This window comes from Notamacropus eugenii, chromosome 3 (assembly GCF_028372415.1).
Source record: "Notamacropus eugenii isolate mMacEug1 chromosome 3, mMacEug1.pri_v2, whole genome shotgun sequence".
Lineage (NCBI taxonomy): Eukaryota > Metazoa > Chordata > Mammalia > Diprotodontia > Macropodidae > Notamacropus > Notamacropus eugenii.
The window spans coordinates 378,260,639-378,280,985 of NC_092874.1; the positions used below are offsets into that span (position 1 = coordinate 378,260,639).

A 20,347-nucleotide genomic window follows, 5' to 3' on the forward strand; every position below is an offset into this window, starting at 1 on the left:
TTGTGTTATTCTGATTGTATTTCCACAGTACTCGAATTGTTTCTTTCTAGCTGCTTGCAATATTTTCTCTTTCACCAGGGAACTCTGGAATTTGGCCACAATGTTCCTAGGATTTCTCTTTTTGGATCTCTTTCAGGAGGTCATAGATGGATTCTTTCAATATTTATTTTGCCCCCTGGTTCTAGAATATCAGGGCAGTTTTCCTTGACAATTTCATGAAAGATGATGTCTAGGGTCTTTTTTTGATCATGGCTTTCAGGTAGTCCCATAATTTTTAAATTGTCTCTCCTGGATCTATTTTGCAGGTCAGTTGTTTTTCCAATGAGATATTTCACATTGTCTTCCATTTTTTCATTCTTTTGGTTTTGTTTTGTGATTTCTTGGTTTCTCATAAAGTCATTAGCCTCCATCTGTTCCATTCTAATTTTGAAAGAACTATTTTCTTCAGTGAGCTTTTGAACCTCCTTTTCCATTTGTCTAATTCTGCTTTTGAAAGCATTCTTCTCCTCATTGACTTTTTGGACCTCTTTTGCCAATTGAGTTAGCCTATTTTTCAAGGTGTTATTTTCTTCAGCATTTTTTTGGGTCTCCTTTAGCAAGGTGTTGACCCACTTTTCATGCTTTTCTTGCATCTCTCTTATTTCTCTTCCCAATTTTTCCTATACCTCTCTTACTTGATTTTCAAAATCCTTTTTGAGCTCTTCCATGGCCTGAGACTATAGAATATTTATTTTGGATGTTTGGGATACAGAAGCCTTGACTTTTATGTCTTTCCCTGGTGGTAAGTATTGTTCTCCCTCATCTGAAAGGATGGGAGAAGATATCTGTTCACCAAGAAAGTAACCTTCTATAGTCTTACTTTTTTTCCCTTTTTTTGGGCATTTTCCCAACCAGTTACTCGACTTTTGGATCCTTTGTCAAGAGTAGGGTATACTTTAGGAATCTGTAAGATCTCAGTTCCTCCAATGTGGCACAATCAAGCGTGTACACTGGCCTGGGAGCAGGTAAAGATTTTTGACCTCAAATTGCTCCCTCCTCCCCATGCTCTCCCTTCCATCATCCCCCCCACCCTACTTATCCCCTTATCCCCCACTTTCCTGTATTGTAAGATAGGTTTTCATACCAAAATGAGTGTGCATTTTATTCCTTCCTTTAGTGGAAGGTGATGAGAGTAAACTTCATGTTTTTCTCTCACCTCCCCTCTTTATCCCTCCACTAATAAGTCTTTTGCTTGCCTCTTTTATGAGAGACAATTTGCCCCATTCCATTTCTCCCTTTCTCCTCCCAATATATTTCTCTCTCACTGCTTGATTTCATTTTTTTAAGATATGATCCCATCCTCTTCAATTCACTCTGTGCACTCTGTCTCTCTGTGTGTGTGCATGTGCGTGTGCATGTGTGTGTGTGTAATCCCACCCAATACCCAGATACTGAATAGTTTCAAGAGTTACAAATATTGTCTTTCCATGTAGGAATGTAAACAGTTCAACTTTAGTAAAGTCCCTTATGACTTCTCTTTGCTATTTACTTTTTCATGCTTCTCTTCATTCTTGTGTTTGAAAGTCAAATTTTCTTTTCAGCTCTGGTCTTTTCATCAAGAATGCTTGAAAGTCCTCTATTTCATTGAAAGACCAATTTTTCCCCTGAAGTATTATACTCAGTTTTGCTGGGTAGGTGATTCTTGGTTTTAGTCCTAGTTCCTTTGACTTCTGGAATATCCTATTCCATGCCCTTCTATCCCTTAATGTAGAAGCTGCTAGATCTTGTGTTATCCTGATTGTATTTCCACAATACTTGAATTGTTTCTTTCTAGCTGCTTGCAATATTTTCTCCTTGACCTGGGAACTCTGGAATTTGGCCACAATGTTCCTAGGAGTTTCTCTTTTTGGATCTCTTTCAGGCAGTGATCTGTGGATTCCTTGAATACTTATTTTGCCCTCTGGTTCTAGAATCTCAGGGCAGTTTTCCTTGATAATTTCATGAAAGATGATGTCTAGGCTCTTTTCTTGATCATGGCTTTCAGGTAGTCCCATAGTTTTTAAATTGTTTCTCCTGGATCTATTTTCCAGGTCAGTTGTTTTTCTAATGAGATATTTCACATTATCTTCCATTTTTTCATTCTTTTGGTTTTGTTTTGTGATTTCTTGGTTTCTCATAAAGCCATTAGCCTCCATCTGTTCCATTCTAATTTTGGAAGAACTATTTTCTTCAGTGAGCTTTTGAATCTCCTTTTCCATTTGGCTAATTCTGCTTTAGAAAGCATTTTTCTCCTCATTGGTTTTTTTGAACCTCTTTTGCCAATTGAGTTAGTCTATTTTTCAAGGTGTTATTTTCTTCAGCATTTTTTTGGGTCTCCTTTAGTAGGGTGTTTACTTGTTTTTCATGCTTTGCTTGCATGTCACTCAATTCTCTTCCCAGTTTTTCCTTCACCTCTCTAACTTGATTTTCAAAATCCTTTTTGAGCTCTTCCATGGCCTGAGCCCATTGGGTGGGCTGGGATACAGAAGCCTTGACTTCTGTGTCTTTCCCTGATGGTGAGCATTGTTCTTCCTCATTAGAAAGGGAGGGAGGAAATACCTGTTCACCAAGAAAGTAACCTTCTGTAGTCTTGGTTTTTTCCCCTTTTCTGCGCATTTTCCCAGCCAGTGACTTGACTTCTGAATATCCTCTTCACACCCACTTCACCTCCAGATCTGCCCAGCCAGCACTTGGGGTCTGAGATTCAAATGCTGCTTCCCAGCCTCAGGGCTTTGGGGGGGGGGGCAGGGCTGCTGTTCAGTGTGAGATTAAGTTCAGGTGCTCAGGGCAGGGCAGGGCCGCCTCACAGGCTCAGTTCCCTCAGGGGGTTTATGCAGAGACCTTCAACAATGGATCCTGGCTCCTGCCTGCTTGGGGAGCCCTGGTCTGGTCCCGCCTCCGCTGCTGCCTCCCGAGGGAGCCTGAGTTATGGGGGCACCCCACTCCCCTCTCGACCCACCAAAGAGACCCTCTCACCAACCCTTGTCACCTGTGGGTGGAGGGACCCGTGTGGCTGCTGGAGATTCCATCCCTGAAGCCTGCTCGGATCTGCTCCTTTGGTGCTGTGCCGCCGAGGCAGGGTTGGGCTCTGCTCCGGGTCCGGGGCGCAAGGGACCTTTTGCTAGAGGTTTTCAGGCTCTCTGGAGCAGAAATCTCATCCGCTCCGTTCTGTGGCTTGTGCTGCTCCAGAATTCACCAGTGGTTCTTTTTTTTTACAGGTATTTTATGGGCAGTGGGTTCGGAGATAGCGTATGTGCGTCTTTCTACTCTGCCATCTTGGCTCCGCCCCCCAGCAGGTAAAGATTTTTGTGTCCAGAATCTTAGCAGAGTTTCCTCTCCACAGACACCTGGCCTCCAGTTCCACCAAGCCAGCACTCGGAGGCTGGGATTCAGTCAAGCTGTGGGGCGAGGGCCGCCATTCAGTGCAAGACAAAGACCAGCTCCCTAAGGGCCTCTACCCAGGGCCAAGGTAATAATTAGCTCCTCAGTGCCCTTAGGGGTTTTTCAGATCCAAGAATGGATGCCAGCTGTTGTTGGGGCTGCTGCTGGCCCGCCCAATGTGGCCTCTGCAGCCAGCCACTGCCTGAGGCTGGAGCTATGGGAAGGCTCTTCTCCCTTCCCAGCCAGCTGAAAAAAACCCCGTCACTGACCTTTGGCACATGTGGGTTGAGGGATCCATGAACCTGCTGCTGTTACTGGGACTGGGGATTCCTGGACTGGAGATTCCACCCCCCAGGGCTGTTTACGAATCACGAGCCTAGCTCAGTGGGCTGGGCTGGGCTTGGCTCCAAGTCCCGTGCAACAGACATTTCCCGTGGGCTTTTCAGGTCACCCTGGGCTGGAAATCTCCTCCACTCTGTTGTTCTCCACTTCTGCTGCTCCAAAAATTTTTGAGAGTCCCTCTCTACAGGTATTTTATGGGCTGTGTGGGCAGAGCCTGCATTTTTGTGCCTTTCCACTCCGCCATCTTGGCTCTGCCCCCCTGGATGAGCATTTATTAAGTGCCTATTATGTGTCAGGCACTGTGAGAACTGCTGGAAATACAGAGATAAAAACTGATGAAAAATAATTTGTCTTTCAGTGTTCAATTTCCTCATCTATAAAATAAGAGTCTCTAGACTGGATAGTCTCTTAAATTTCTTTCGAACTAAATCAAATCAATTTTGTTTATGTAAGGGGGATTGATCAAGGAGACTTTCTCCCATTAGTACAAACCCACCAGTTCCATGGTAAAGTGTAATTTGGTAGCAGGGAAGCATTAGTCAATGGAAGGATCACAAAAATGATTAATGTGGAAGGCGGTGCTTGTGCTGAGCTTTGAGGGAAACTAGGGATCCTAAGAAGCAGAGGTGAGTTTGGACTACAATCTAGACTTGGGGGAACGGCCTGTGTAAAGTCTCAGAGGTGGGCTGTGAAATAGTTTTAGTGAGAAAAGCAAACTGGAAGAAATAATGAGGAAGAGAAAAGGCAGTGGGGAGTTAGGTTGTGGAGGGCTTTAGAATACTAAACAGAGGAGTTTGTATTTGCTTCTAGAGGTTTGGTCACAAGAAGCTATTGCAGCATTTAAAACAAAAACAATGGATAGCTGGAATTCTTTAAAAAGAAATTTTAAAAATCATAACACATACAGTCTGTAGTTTATAGTACATTGAGATGGAATAGAAGGGAGAGAGAGAGTGTGTGCCAAGGAACTGGAGCAGTGGCAGAATTGCAAGCGTAAATATATTTGAGTGGGAAAGATCTCTGAATCCAGAGGGCTAGGGCTAGCTCAGAGGCTGGGCCTAGGTACATTATGGTTCAGTAATCAAAAAAAGTAACAGAAGGTCGAAAGCCCCATATCTGAAACCAAAGGTCCCCAGGTTTCAAGAAGGGCTAGGATACTAAACTTTATTCTGTTTGACCTAGCAAGACCACTAATAGGGATATACCACAAAGCTATCAAATAAGAACTCATAAGTACAAAAAAAATCTATATTAGCTCTTTTTGTGGTGGTAAAGAACTGGAAACTAAGGGGAAAGAATGAACTTATTATGCTATATGAATGTAATGGAAACAGGAAGATTTCTTTGAATTGACATAAAATAAAGTGGGCAGAAATAGAACAGTTTATACAACTGTTGTAAGACAAACAACTTTGAAAAACTTAATGATCAACAGTAATTGACGGGGTGCTTGGGTGCAGGTGCTTGGGCCCCAATTCTAAAATCACACTTCTCTTTAATAATCACATTTCTCCTTAGTCTCAAAACACAGGCAGTTTCTCCCCAGCCCAAGGACACAGCCTACCCAGCAACAGCCATCATCTCCTTTCCTGATACAGCAGCCAGCTGCACCTGTAGAACTTATTAGTTTGAACCAGCTGTGTACTGGCTGAATGGACTATCATAACACATTTACTACTCACTGACCGATCAGATGTATCCTAGACTTAGACATATGTATACTCCCTTACATTTATCTTGTCTAACAAGACATTGATGAGAGCAGCCTGGTATTTCTGAGCCAGCCCTGACTGTTGGTTGACTTACTGACGTTTCAGGGCTAAAACCACACCTCCAGGTAGCCCCTCCTTGGGCTATTTTCCCATGAACTCTGGGTAAAATACCTGCACAGCAGATTCCAAAAGTGCATGTTCCTTTAAGAACTGACCACACCTTAACCTAATCCCACCCCAAAACACCTACTTAGCATATTTGGCACAAATTTTACTGTGGAATATCCTATACCTACACCACTTCAAGGTTGCACGTTCCCTAAGAACTCTCACCTGCTGAAAAGCATAATAAATCTTTATCTTGACTTCAGCAATGCTTGAATCTGTAAATTCATCTCCAGGTGACCTGCCCCTGGTACTCCCGTCTTTGTGGGGGTCTCACACCCCCCCCTTCCAGCCCTCATCATAATGACAAACCAAGATCCCAAAGAACCAATGATGTTACCTATTTCCTGACAGAGAAGTGATGGACTCAAGGTACTGAACGTCACATATATTTTTGGACATGGCCAATGCGGAGGATGTTTTGCTTGACTATGATTATTTGTTACAAGGGTTTTCTTTTTCTTTTCATGGAGGTGGGGGTGGGGAGAGGAAGGTAGGAAGGAAAGTTTTATTTAACTAAAATATTTTTTTTAAGTTGGAACTCAGAAAACTTTCCTCAACTCAATGAGGCCCCAATTCAAGGTCAGGTCTAAGCTGCATGGGCCAATTGGGACCTGATCTCAAATCTAAAAGTCATATGACCACAGAAGAATCCACAGAAATCCCAAGAATAAACAAAGTTTGGGCTTGGTTCCTTGGGCAGGAATGTGTCAAAGTATGTAGTCAGGATTTCTTTTGATGAAGAAACCAGCTACCTCCGTCCATGACCCTGATGAAAGCTTCCACCCAGAACCTTTCTTGTAAAGTGAATTAGTTTCACCCTCCTTTATCTCCTCCATCTTCCCCTCCCCCAAGTACTAGGATAACTGGTACATAAGAAATGATTCAGGGATCCACTGGGCAGAAATGTGTCTCACCCTATGCTGGGGATGGAAGCTCAATTCCATGTGGACAGTCTCGGGCGGGTAAAGGTGGGAACTTCTAAATCTTAGAGTTCTCACGAGACCCCCCAGGAAACGACTGGGAATGGAGGTGAACCAAGCTATCTCGTGTATTTCCGCCTCTTCCCATGAGAAACGATGGGAGAGAGCTCTCCCCGCCCTCGAGATTGTCCCAGATCTGGGCACACTATTGTTATCTAACAGCACGGTATTCAGATGCAAACTATGCGGCTGGAGAGCTTAAGTAGGATCAGGAAAGCCTGAAAGTTCTCTTGGGCGGAGGGGCCACGTGTGAGGACAACAAGGCTCCGCTTTTCCTCTCTCCTCTCTCCCCTCCCCCTCTCTCCCCACTTATACTTCTACTTCCAATCTCTTATTGTAAGATCTTTGCCTCCTTGGGAGATTCTTCGCTCCCTCCTAAGGAAGAATTCCCCTGCACTTGTAACTAGACCCTGAAATAAAGCTCAACCCTTGTTCGACTCTGGAACGTCCTTTCTCTCATACGAGCATCCGGTTTGGCCAGCCGAAGACCTCCGATAGAGGTAAGGGAAGACTCGGGTAGCCCACAGGCTTCTAGGCCTGGCAACCCTATAACTATCAATTCTTTTTGTCTAACACTCCTAACATGGCTAGACTGAATAGCTTAGATGTCAAGATTTCTTTCACCACGGTATTATGAATAATGGATTTGGGACTTCCTTTTCTCCAGGTCAACTAAGATGTTAAACTCCTTGAGAGCAAATCTTACTATCTTTTTTTTCTTCCACAGCAACGAAAGACCTTAACCAAAGTCTGTACTTTAAAAAATATTTGTTGAATCTAATTGAACTTGTCAAGATGGTGAGAGATACTCTGTTTTCCAGAGCTAAGATCCAGCAATCAAGATGTTCCCTGAATTTGGCATAACAACTATCCTTTGTCCTCACCCTTTGGATGATCTCAGCCACAGCAAAATCCCAGAATTGTTTCATGTAATTATTATATTGATTTGACCAGTACCAGGTGTTCTCTGAGCTTGAATAAGCACCTGCTATATCCAGGTTTTGGTCATGAAGCCCTGCTATGAATCAAACTTGTCACATTGTAGCTGTTACCTCTCATTGTCAGGGCTACAATTATTATAAGTAATGAGATTTGACCACACTAAATCAGGTACCCCCACTAGGGGTGGGGCCCCAGGACATGTGTCTAATTTGTCTCCTGGATTGCAATCCATTTCCCTCACTTTAAAATGAAACTGCTGTTTGATTTCTGACTCTCCTGTCTCTAGTCTGCTCTGTTAGGTTCCGGTCACTCACTGGTTAGAAGCCACTTTGATCCAGTTGACAAACTAAACATAGATGAAAATAAAAAGCATCTAATTGAACTTTACATATACCCTTTAAAGAGGACATAGCTATACTGCCATTTTTCAAATTCAAGGAAAGTTTTATTTAACTAAAATATTTTTTTCAGTTGGAACTCAAAAAACTTTCCTCAATTCAATGAGGCCCCAATTCAAGGTCACGTCTAAGCTGGATGGGTCAATCGGGACCTGATCTCAAATCTAAAGTTTCATTAGGTGGGGTGGCAGAAGTCAACGTCCTGGGCTGGTGTGTGTTCTGATCCAACGTGAAAATATGGCTAGACTTGCTGCTAGTTTGTGTCCCACCCCAAGGCTAGAGGTCTGACATTTCAAGAGAGGCTTTATTTCCAGTCCTTCCAGTAGAAATCCTAGGAAGTTACAAGACAGGGAACAAGACTTTAATTAAGAGCCTGCTATATGGCAGGCACTGTGCTTAACACAAATCTTATCTCAGTTGATCCTCAATCACAGTATCATAGAATCTCAAGACTAACACTGTATTCTAGTATAACCTTCTCACTTTTGAGAGAAAACTAAGGCCCAGAGAGGGGTAATTAGGTGACACAATGAAGAGTGTTGAACCTGGAATCAGGAAGACCTGAGTTCAAATGTGATCTTAGACACGTAGTAGTTGGATGACCTTGGGCTAGTCACTTAACCTATTTGCCTTAATTTTCTCATCTGTAAAATGGGGAAAACAATAGCACCTGCCTCCCAGAGTTGTTGTGAGAATCGAATGAGATAATCATTATAAACTGCTTAACATTGTGGCTGGCACATAGTAGGCACTATATAAAAGTAAGCTGTTACCACTCTTAAGAGGCTGTGCTCTTTAGTTTATTAGAATAACAATGAGGATCCCCATCTCTCTAATCCACTTCCCACTACATCAGGCTGCTCTGACTTCTGGCTAGCACAGTGCAGGAAAACCAGGTGACCTCCAGTATTCCAAGCGAATGTAGCCTTCCTTAGACCTATAGACTGGCCTTTGTCATCCACAAGCCAGCCCAGGCCAGAAATCAGAAGTACGCCAGGTGCTTGGGGATTCTGCGAAGTGCAGTCTGTGCTTATCCTTGGCTAAGCGCCTTTGCTCATCCGCTTGATCTGATTGATCTCTTCGTAGGACGCGATGGACCTATGCAGGTCCACCAGCCTCCACATTGCCAGAGACACTCCGGGCAGAAGACAACAGCCCTGGCCGAAGGGGTGGGAGGAGAATGGGCGATCCAAGCACAGCGATTGGTTAGAAACTCCTTAGAGGAGGGATGAGAGAGAGTAGCTTCTCGGTCGCAGTGGCTAAGTGGTCCACAGCCTGCCAAACAGCCCGAGTTCGGCCCTCGTTGGCTGGGGCTTCGCGCTTCTGATCCAATAAATAAATGTCCTCTGTCGAATCACTCGTGATTTCCACCTAGCACAAACGAGAAGGGCATCTTAGTCCTCCCGTGCTGCGTGCACTTTTGGGCAGGGCCCGCTTCTCAGGGGGTGATGTGGTTACAGGTTTGCTTTTACGAACTCGGAGCCGAAATACGACTCCCGAGATTTTGGAGGTTCTCGTTTCTGCTCCCCGTGCGTCTAATTGGGGAGGGGAGGCGGTCTGGAGAAGCGACCCGGCGGCTCTGTCCGTAGGCAGGGCGGCAAAAGAGGCGGGCCCAGCGGATCCCCAGAGCTGATTGCTCCACTTTGTTCCTGCCCCGTCGTCATGACAACGAGCACCGCCCTCTGGCTCTTAGCGATGGGTTTTAGGGCTCTCCTTCGTGGGTGTGGCGGGGGCGGGGGCCGGGTGGATCCTGTGCTCAGACAAGTTACGGTAATCTGTCAAGGAGCTCCGGAGGGGTTCTAAAGACGGGCAGATCCTAGGACTGCAGAGCTGGAAGGCGCCTGATCAGACAAATTTTGTACCTAATCGGGTACAAAAAAAGGCTAACGACAGTTCCAGCCCTCTACGTGCCTGCAGTCCTACGGGGGAAGCTTCAAGCAGACAGATAAGCAAACAAGAAGGGGCGGGTTGGGAAGATCTGCCATTATGAGACGGAGGGTCATTTGGTACTTGGAGGAAGCCAGGGAACGCCAGTGCTAGTATTGCATGGAGAAAAGGAGCCCAAAGCAGTCAAGTGACTTATCCCTAATCACAGAGAGTATGTTGGAGGTAGGAGCTGGGCCCAAGTCTTTCCATCTCTTTATCCACCACACCCCAGCTGCCTGTCTGGGTAAATGCAACTTACAGTAGAGGGTAAGCTCCTTGAGGACAATGGTTTTCCTATTGTTTTTGAATCCCTGGTACTTTACCTTGAAAATAACAAGCACTTGAGGAATGAGTATGCCTGCAGTCTACATGCTAACTCCAACAGATGGAAGCTATTGGAGATCAGGGGCAGATTCCTTTTTTTTGGACCCCAGTACTCCCAACGATGTCCAGCAAGCAAGATGCTTCATACTGTTGACTATTTCCTGTCTCTTCCCCCACCCCCTTAATCTCTGTACAAAAATCCACACCGTTTCAAGACGAGACAGTTTATTGGAGATGAGAGAGCATCAACAGAAATCCCAGAGATAAAACCCTTATTGCCTACGTAGCTCTTTTTTCTGGGGGGAGGCAAGAGAGAGGAAGAATTCACTCACATTGCTAGGCCTCCCCCTAGTGCCAGTATGCTTTCTCCACCCATAGCCACCAGGTCCTTTCTTCTGTCCCAGGGACCCGATGACTGGACACTGCCACCCTTCATCATGTGTATGAAAATGACTCTACAGACCCATCAGCAGCAGGGTATGAGATTTGTAGTTTATCCAATCTCTTGGCAGACTGGTACTACTATATTCCACAATCTTGTCAGGTCCCCTTTCATCTAAGGTCAAGAGGTTACAAGGTGGCTGGTTGGGGTGGGTGGGCCAAGTACTTTGGTCCACTCAAAGATTGGTCTGGCTTCATTGGAACACTTCTAACTCTGCCTCCTAGCTAACCAGTTCAGAGGAAAAGCCCTGAAACAGAAGTCAAAGCCCCAGCTGGCAAAGAATACAGTACCCATGCTGGTCTTCCCCCAGCAGTGTAATGGGAGCTCTAATGTCACCAGTGGGGAACTGGGGAACTTTGGGAATTGAAAACCCCTCCTCTTCCCTGGCTCTCTGCCTCCTAACTCTCCTTTCCCATTCCATGGTTATCCCTTTCCTTACTCCCCACTTCAGGCAGCAACAGATTCCCTCCCATCCCCCTTCTAGACCCATCTTTCTGGTTTCATCACTCTAGTCCAGGCCCCATCTCAACTTTGGGGGGCCGAGCTCTGGTAGGCCCTGCTCCATAGGGCCGTAGTGCCAGGTGCCCACGTTGGTGCTTGATGCGGGCAGAGCTGTCCCCAAAGCCCTTGCCACACTCCGCACACTTGTAGGGTTTCTCACCTGTGTGAGTACGCCGATGCTTCACCAGGTCTGAGCTTCGAGGGAATTCTTTCCCACAATACCCACAGGTATGAGTCCGACTAGTGCCAGGTGGCCTGCCCCGAGGCCGGGGAGTGGGGGCTGCTGGTCCAGGAGGGTTGTGGGGCCGAAGGAGGGCTGCTGGGGGGGTTGGTGCTGGGCGGGCCCGTTCGCCACGGTGGGTTCGTAGATGCTTAACACGGGCTGAGCTGTCAGCAAAGCCTTTCCCACACTCAGGGCACAGGTAGGGCTTTTCACCTGTGTGCACACGGTGGTGCTTTACCAGGTCTGAACCTCGCCGGAATCCTTTCCCACACTCAGGACACTTGTGAGGTTTGTCCACTGCTGGAGGGGGTGGCTCTCCAACCTGGGGGCCCTCGGGCTCTGGCTCTAGACCAGGGAGGCCAAAAGGGCCCTCCCCAGGATGGGGAGGACTACGTGGGACAAGTGGGGGACTAGGGCCATGAGGAACTAGTGGAGGACTTGAGCTGGGGGGTGGGCTGAGGCTATGGGGAGCCAAAGGATACACATGAACCCCAAAGGCCTGTGGTTCCAGGTGGGTGAGGCGATGTCGCAAAAGCGTAGAGCTGAGGCTAAAGGTCCTGCCACACTCAGGGCAGCCATGAGGCCGCTCACCACTGTGTGTGCGAAGATGCTTGACACGTGCTGAACTGTCAGCAAAACCCTTGCCACACTCTGGGCACAGGTAGGGTTTTTCACCTGTGTGCACGCGCAGGTGCTTTACGAGGTCTGATCCACGAGCAAACTCCTTTCCACATACGTCACATCCAAATGGTTTTGGCCCTAAGTGGCTGCGTTGGTGGCTCAGGAGGCTGCAGCTTAACACAAAGCGCTTCCCACACTCAGGACACATGTGGGGCTTGTCCCTGGGTCCAGCTGCTGAACCTTGTGGAATGGAGGAAGCAGCCCGGGCCACTCGCCGGGATGCAACTGTACGTGGAGGTCGTTCACCTCTGTGTGTCCGCTGGTGCTTAATACGTGCTGAGCTGTCCCCAAAGCCCTTGCCACAGACAGCACATTTGTATGGCTTCTCACCTGTGTGTGTGCGTTGGTGTTTCACCAGGTCTGAGCTCTGCCGAAAGCTCTTGCCACATTCACCACAAATGGTGGGGCGCTCACCAGCAGGAATTCGAGGTCTTGGAGTCCGAGGTGGGCCTGGAGCTGTTGGGCGAGGCTGGTATGGCTTCTCACCACTGTGTGTTCGCTGGTGCTTGATGCGTGCTGAGCTGTCCCCAAAACCCTTACCACATACCCCACACTTGTAGGGCTTCTCCCCCGTATGTGTGCGTTGGTGTTTTACCAGGTCTGACATTTGCCGGAAAGTTTTCCCACATTCACCGCACACAGGTGCCCTCTCTCCAACTTGTGCCCTCCGTGTTTCTGAAAGAGGTCTGGGAACTTGAGAATGGGGTTTTCCATGGCTTGCACTTGCCCATATGTCTTCCCAAGTCCCATCCGGTTCTAATTTGATGGTGCTATCTCCGTCATCCCGGCCTGAAGCCACATCTCGAGTTTCCTTGAAACCCAGGCCAGATACCTGTTGGGGGTCATCCTCAAAATTCAGTCCATCATGCTGAGGGTGATCTTCATTCTCACTCCCCATACCTGTCAAGAGAAAGAGGAAATTGCAGACCCTGCCCCTTACCCTCTCAGCCCCTTTCCTGGATACTCATCTCCTCTGGGAAGCCTTCTTGAACCAAACACAAGTGATCGTTCCTTTCTCTGACCTTCCACAACATATAAGATGCTCACCTGACATTAACCATCTGGTTCACTTGGCACACCTTCAAAATTTGTGTGCGTGTGTGTGTGTGTGTGTGTGTGTGTGTGTGTGTGTGCACGCCCTCCACTGAGGCAGATCACAGTCTCCCTCTCTATACCTTAGTAAACAGTCTTCATCAGTTGTTGTAGCTGAAAAAAAAAAATCCATCATCTGGTAGCCAGTCTGTCACCAGGCCTGTACTTAATAACTAATGGTATTATTATATGTATATTTTGCACTTTAAAGTCTACCAGGCACTTTCGTCACAGCTCTCACATGCAGCTAGTGAAACATTTCTGGTTTTTAAGAACCTGTTAGAACTAGTGCTCTATCAGCATTGCTTTCCAAAACCCTTGTGATACAAGGAGGCATGACATTAGGATTTCAGCATGAGAAAGGGTGTTGGGGATTATTTTATTTCTTTTGGTATATCCCATCTTCTCAAGTACATTGGAAGCTATTTAAGGGAGGGGCCTAGTCATACTTCTTTTTGTATTCGATGTCTGACAAATAATTGATGCGATGTTACCTTCACCTGTTCGGGTGCTTCTGAGAAGCTCCCTCTCCTCTGAGCCTTGAAGATCTGGGTCCCATGGCTCAGCTCCTTGCTCCATCCCAGAGAGAATATCCTGGAGAGTTAAAAAAAAATACTCCTTAGGGGCTATACAACCACACTAATTTCTTCTTCTGCTTCCTACTGGCTCAAAGAGATAATTTTATCCTGACCAGGGCAGCAAGTCTTTCTTCCACAGTAACAATCAAATAGTTCATGTTTACCAAGTATTTTAAGGTGCATAACCCAGCAATTGAAGGTTTACAAAGCATTTTCTTCACAACAGCAGCATGAGGTAGTTCATGCACATATTTTTAACCCACATTTTAAAGATAGGAAATGGAGTCAAAGGATTTAAGTCATTTAAGATGAGAGAATTTGGAGCTAGAAAAGATAAACTAGAACCTGAAGTCTGTGAACTTTAAAAAATACATGTTTTGAAAAGTATTTCATTAGAATTGGTTTCCTTTGAAATCCTATGTATCTTATTTTGCATTTGTAAAGTCATTGGATAATGGATAATGGATAAAGACTTGGAAAAAACCATTTTAACTCTCAGAGCCTCATTCTGCCTTCATCTGTAAAACAGAGAGAAGTCAATAAGCCTTTATTAAGCATGTAGTAGGTACCACAGTAGGAATGCAAAGGAAAAAAGCCAGTCTGGCCTCAAGGAGCTCTCCCTCTAAGGGGGTCAGGACAAATTACAAATAAGACAGATACAGAATAAATGGGACATAATCTTAGAGAAGCTACCAACTGTAAGAAAAGGGTTTCATGCAGAATCCTTACATAATAATACTTTAACTATAAAGCTTACTGAGTTGTTGTGAGGAAAGGCCCGTGTAAGCCTGAAAGCCCCATTGAAATGTGAGTGGTTACTTTTATTCCCGTCTGGCCTTAGCTGTAGGTTAGTTGTGTACTCTTCAATTTCATTATTTGCAAAATAGGGAAGCTGAACTAAAAGACTGCCAAGGTACTGTTCATTTAGGATTTTATAACGTAAGTTCTGGAAAAGGAACTTCACCCAAAAAAATCCAACTTTAAAGTTCTAACACATCTGCAGTAACAAAATAAAGTCATTTCATCCCCATTGACTGAAGTTAGTGATCTCTAATACAATAATATCTTACACATCTTGAGCTGCCGACAAATCAAGAATTCCAGTGACTAGTCTTGCTCTACAAATTTAGAAAACTGAAGAGTTTCCAATTTTGCCTCATAGACTAAAAGTGAGTTTTTTCTTAGCTCTCTATGTATATTACTCTAATAAAAAAATTAGGAGTTACCTATGTGCCAAATAGTGTGCTAAGCCTTGACAGCACACCCATGAAAAAGGTAAGAACCCCGGAATCTAGTCCAGCTTCACATCAAGTCAACAAGCATTTGTGAAGTGCCTAACGTGCCTGGCACGGTGCTAAGCGCTGTCACTCCTCCCCCCTCAAAAGAGGTTAAGGACCTCTAGGTCTAGGGAACCCCAAGGCAAGTCAACAAGTATTTATCATTTATTTATTAACGCCCACCACCTACCAGGCGGAGTGCCAAGCGGTGGCACCAAAGGGGGCGTCTGATCAAAAAGCACTTATGAAGTGCCTACTCTATGCCAGGAGCTGGCACAAGCCCTGGGTCTACCCTCCTCTCCCTCCCCCCCGGGACTCGCTCCAGGGGCGGCCTTCCCCCGGGGCCTCCCGGGCGCCCCTCTCTCGGTGACAGCCGGACGCCTAGCCTGCCTCGGCCGGGAGGGCGGCGAGTCCGCACGCCCCGCCCCGCCCCGCCCCACCCCGCGCCCCCAGCCCTGCCCCCAGGACCCCCTCACCTCGGCGCGGCCTCCGGGCGCTGTCTCCAGTCCTCCCTCGGACCCCGGCGATCCCGCCGCTTCGCTCCCCCCGCCCCCCGCAGGGGGTTGTCCATCGAGAGAGCCCGCCCCGGCGGCTTCTAGGAGCGGGCCCGGCATCGCGCGGCCCAGGCCGCTTCCGCTTCCCGTCCCCGCCCCCACGCCTGGCCCTCAGCCTCCCGGGGGACCCAGGCGTCCGGGAGGCTGAGGGCCAGGCGTGGGGGCGGGGACGGGAAGCGGAAGCGGCCTGGGCCGCGCGATGGGGCCGCTCTAGAAGCGCCGGGCGGGCTCTCTCGATGGTGTCAGCCCGGCCGGGGCTGAGTGGGGCGGCTGGGGACGCGACCCGGCCCGGAGGAGGGAGGGGTCAGGCGGGGGCCTTCCCCCGGTCGGGGGGCCCCTCTAGGCGCCGAGGGGGGCCCGAACTCGGTGGTATTAACCGATTCAGTCTGCGCAGCGCCGCGGAGCAGGAGCAGGACGGGAGGGGGGGAGGAGCTCAGCCGCGGCCGGCCTCGGGGGTGGGGGAGCGGGGCAGGGGCCCTCCTCCGGCCTCTCCGCCTGGCTCTGCCCCTCCAGGAGAAGCGGCAGGCCGGCCGGGGCCGGGAGACCCTGACCCGGGGGAGAGAAGCGGAGACACGGGAGAGAGACAGGGAGACGGACTGGGAGACAGCCCGCTACGCTGGAGGAAAGAGACAAAAGGGGACGGGGACTCAGAGATAGGGAGGGGGGAGGGGAGGAGAAGCGAGGGAGATAAGGATGGCGAGCGGGAGACAGAGGGGAAAGGGAGGGAGGCAGAGACAAAGAAAGCGGAGGAGAGACGGACCAGAGACCCGGGACCGGAGGAAGGGGGTGGGGCTCGGAGCCACAGGGAGGCGGACAGACGGACGGACGGACAGACGGAGAAACTGAGACCCGAGGAGAGAGAGGAGGCAGAAGGAGAGGGAGACAGAGATAGAGAGGCAGTCGGAAAAACTAGAGACCCGAGGGAAGGAGAGGCTGGGCAGAGACAGACAAAGGGAGGAGACAGAGACTGAGAAACAGAGACATGGGGCAAGAGGAAGGGGGTGGAGCTCAGAGACAGAGACAAAGGGAGAGGGAGATGAGAGCGAGAGAGACAGACAGAGACAAAGGGAGAGGGGAAACGGGGGCAGAGACAGAGACACAAAAGACAAAAGAGATAGGAAAAGCGGAGCGCAGAGAAAGGCTAGGAGAGAGAAGACCGAGGACCAGGCGTGCAAGGGACCGATCCGAAAGCAGACACTGAGTCACAGAGATAGAGAGACAACGATCCGCAGAAAAAGAGGCAGAGACAGACTCACAGAAGTGGTCTAAGAAGGAAACCATGAGACAGACAAAGGAAGTGCTGGAGACAGAAACAGAAACCCAGACAGCCAGAGAGACTGAAAGAATGAACCGACTTCCCAGTTTAGTCAGATTCGTGCCTTGTCCCTTGATCAGTCGACTCCCTGGAACTAGAAGTGAGGAAATGTCAGCCCTGGCCTGCTTTTTTTTTTCTTTTGTGGGGAGGATTCTAATGGGTGGATGTTTGAGACAAATAGGTCTAGCATTATGAAGATAAAATGAAATAATAGATAGGAGGAACTCCGGATAAAACAAGCTTTAAAAATTATTCCAGTGCCAGATATTTAGGTTATAATTGTTCTGTGTGTATACACATAAGTTCCTGCATGTGGGGGAGGTGGTCAGGTTGTTGGTATACTAGAACAGTGTGGACCAGCCCATAATGCACCAGATTAGAGTCAGAGTAGATAGTATGAGACTCTGGAAAGACCCAGACTGAGGCTAAGTGAGGATGATGCCGGTCTTTCCCTTCCCACTGGGGCTGGTTCAGGCCCTCGGTGATGGTTTCTCTGAGACTCCTTTCCAGGAAACTTAGAAGCTTTTATTTTGTAGCCATTTAAACATGGGCAAAAGGCTGTCTTGAATTCCATCCCTCTCTTCCTTGCACCCTGTCGAACTCAAAACTGTGGCATACTCCCAACCTCACTTACTTTCTACCAACCTCCAGCACTAAGCATAAATTTCAATCCAGATAGGCCAAGACAATTTAAAAAAACACTTAAATACTTAGCATGAAGATAGACAAGAAAAAAGCCCCTAAGTGCCCAACATGAGCAACCTTTTTGGTAAGGCTGAATGTACAAAGACATATGTTAAACAATGTCTTCAAGAAGAGCACATTTTACTAGGAGATACAGCTCGTATACAAGGAGATACAAATATACAAGTATAACAAAGTAATTTCAAAAGGAGGAGCAATGAGCTAGAAGGAATAGGGGAAAGTCTTGTGGTATAAAAGCTAACACTGCCCCACTCTGAGGTCAATAGCTTTTGCAAAGAAAGAAAAGAAAGCTTTTGTTATCTGGACTGTCTAGTAGTTCAGGGACTTATCTCTTCTCTCCCATCACATCAGGACACTGTGACTTCCCACACATGTTTTGCTATCCCTGTTTCCATCTCTCCCTCACCCAACAATGACTTTCTCTCTTCTCTGCCTATCTGAATTCTAAACTATCATTCAAGAACCAACTCAAAGTCTCTCCTCCATGAAGCCCCCATTGACGCTGCCTGTGTCTTCCTAGTCTGGAGACTAAGCCCTTTATTTGGAGCTTAGCATGTATGCTGTCTAGTATTCTCATGTGACACCTGTGGGCTGTGTGTGCCACACTGGGGTACATGAATGTCACTACAGATACTCTTGCAAGAGGTTCTTATGCTGCCTTCAAGCCCATAGAGGCAGGTTATACGCGCCTCTATTTTGTCCAGCGAAGTGGCGTCATGTTTCAGTTGTACACCAGGTGGCGCTAAATTCAAGGCACCAACCAAATGGTTGCTTTCAAGGCTCTACTGTATGCAGGCAGGAGCCGCTGAGCTCAGATTAGCTGTTCCAGTTCTAAATTTAGACTAGAGTAAGGGTTTTTAACCTGATGGGGGGTGGGGTGGGGGTGGGGGTGGAGATTGTCCATGAATGTCAGAGGAGTACGTGAATGTGGATGGGGGGGAGGGAAATTACATCTTTATTTTCCTTCACCTCCAACTAAAATTTAGCACTTCAATTATTTACAAACATTATTTTGAGAGTTTAGGAGTCCAAGGAACAAATAGCAGTTAAGAACCTCTGAACTGGAGAATGATAAAATATTGCTCAAAAATATTTTCAAGATGGGAAAATTTGTGGTTCTGTCTTCATATCTGGGCTTTCTTCTCTGTTGAATGATTTTCCATAATCACTAGATGTAGGTGATCAACATGTGGTCAAATAATTTATTAAGCATAGTGAAAATAGTCAAATGTTCCCCATGTGAAGTCTAATACTCCACTGTCTCTCCAAACTCCTTATTACCTTCCCCCAATCTTTGGGATACCTGGGGAAAGGTCCTAAACTTACAATAACATAGAAATGTCCCCACGATCCCAGCTGTAGACCTCAGAGTTTGAGCTAGTATGGCAAAGGAACCTGAAAGAGAGAGCTTATTTTCTCTGCCCCCGGCTCACTGTTTCCCCAGAATTCACAAGAGCTGACTGTCGCCAACACTTGGGGGCTTTTTGCTCTAGTCCCTACTTTTTGCTCCCCACCTGGTTCTCTTCCACAGCACTAACTGTTGTACTGATTCTGGATTCTGAAGATTGAAGCTCTGGACATGGCTGTCAGCCTTGATCGGGTCTCAGCTCTCTTATCTTTTTATTGTCAGGCATATAGTAAGTAATTTAGTCAGTTGGTAAGCATTTATTAAGTCTTTACTATGTGCCAGACACAGACACTGTGCTAAGTTTTGGAAACACAAAGAAAGGCAAAAGGAGGTCATGTTCTAGGGATGAGACAACATGCAAACAACTATATGTAAACAAGATACATACAGGATAAATTAGAAATAATCAACAGTATTAAGGCACTAAAATTAAGGAGGACTGGGAAAGGTTTCTTGCAGAAGATAAGATTTTAGCTGAGACTTGAAGGAAGCCAGAGAAATCAGGAGACAAAGATAAGATAGAGCTTTCCAGGAATAAGAAACAGAGACAATACCTGAAGTCAGGACAGAGTGTCTTGCAAGGATCCCCATGTCCTGGGATCACAAAATGTATGGAAGGGAGTAAGGTATATAAAGATTGGAAAGATAGAAAGAAACCAGGTGATGGAGGGCTTTAAAAGCCAAATGAAGGATATATTTAATTTTGGAAGTAATAGGAAGCCTCTGCAGCTTATTGAATAGGGGAATGTCATGGTCAGACTTGTGCTTTGTGGGAAATTCAATTTGACAGCTGGATGGAGGATAGACTGGAGTGGGGAGAGACTTAAGGCAGGGAAACCAATCAGCAGTCTGTTGAAAGGAGAAAAGGAAGGAAAGAGGGAGGGAGGGAGGGAGAGGGAGAGGGAGGGAGGGAGAGGGAGAGGGAGAGGGAGAGAACTTTGATCAGACTGTCCAAGATGAGGAAAAGCACCTTCAAGGTTCTGCAGGGGGCCCAGCAGAAAAGTTATAACATATCCAAAAGAAACAGCCTAAAGTTTCTAGCAAAAAGACTTCTAGGAGCTGTGAGTTACTTTCTTTGCTACATATCTTCTAAATCTGATCTTTAAGACCAGACTGTATATGTATTTGTGGGATAATGTGTCAGACTTTGGGGAAATTGTTTTGTAACAATTTTGTAACAGTTATAACAATTTATAACAATTGTACCACGAAAGTAAATCTTTGTTTCTAAAAACCAGTTAAGTCCAAGTAGTTCATTGACAACTGATAATTTTAGGGGAAGCACTGAGCTATATAGCATTAGAAGGACCTCTCACCCATTCCCTCAGGTTTAATCCTAGAGCTTTGAGGAAACCCAGTCTGCCAGTTCAAGTGGGGGTT

The 20,347-nt window shown here is 46.9% G+C and overlaps 1 protein-coding gene and 1 long non-coding RNA gene across 3 annotated transcripts; one reads left to right on the forward strand and one right to left on the reverse strand.

Moving 5' to 3' along the window:
* The first annotated feature begins 6,339 nt into the window (after positions 1-6,339).
* On the forward strand, positions 6,340-10,905 carry LOC140497062 (uncharacterized). The gene is made up of 2 exons (XR_011964513.1): positions 6,340-7,101; positions 7,329-10,905. It is a non-coding gene; the product is annotated as an uncharacterized lncRNA (long non-coding RNA).
* ZNF48 (zinc finger protein 48) lies at positions 10,400-15,551 on the reverse strand. Of its 2 annotated transcripts, none has more exons than XM_072597569.1 (3): positions 15,462-15,551; positions 13,631-13,724; positions 10,400-12,938 (listed from the first exon to the last, which is right to left on the reverse strand). In XM_072597569.1, exons 2-3 carry the CDS (start codon positions 13,707-13,709, stop codon positions 11,137-11,139), a joined length of 1,881 nt encoding a protein of 626 aa, XP_072453670.1. In that variant the 5' UTR covers positions 13,710-13,724; positions 15,462-15,551; the 3' UTR covers positions 10,400-11,136. The 2 variants fall into 2 exon arrangements, with proteins under 2 accessions (XP_072453670.1, XP_072453669.1); XM_072597568.1 differs by having other exon boundaries at positions 13,625-13,724.
* Between the last annotated feature and the right edge of the window lie 4,796 nt (positions 15,552-20,347).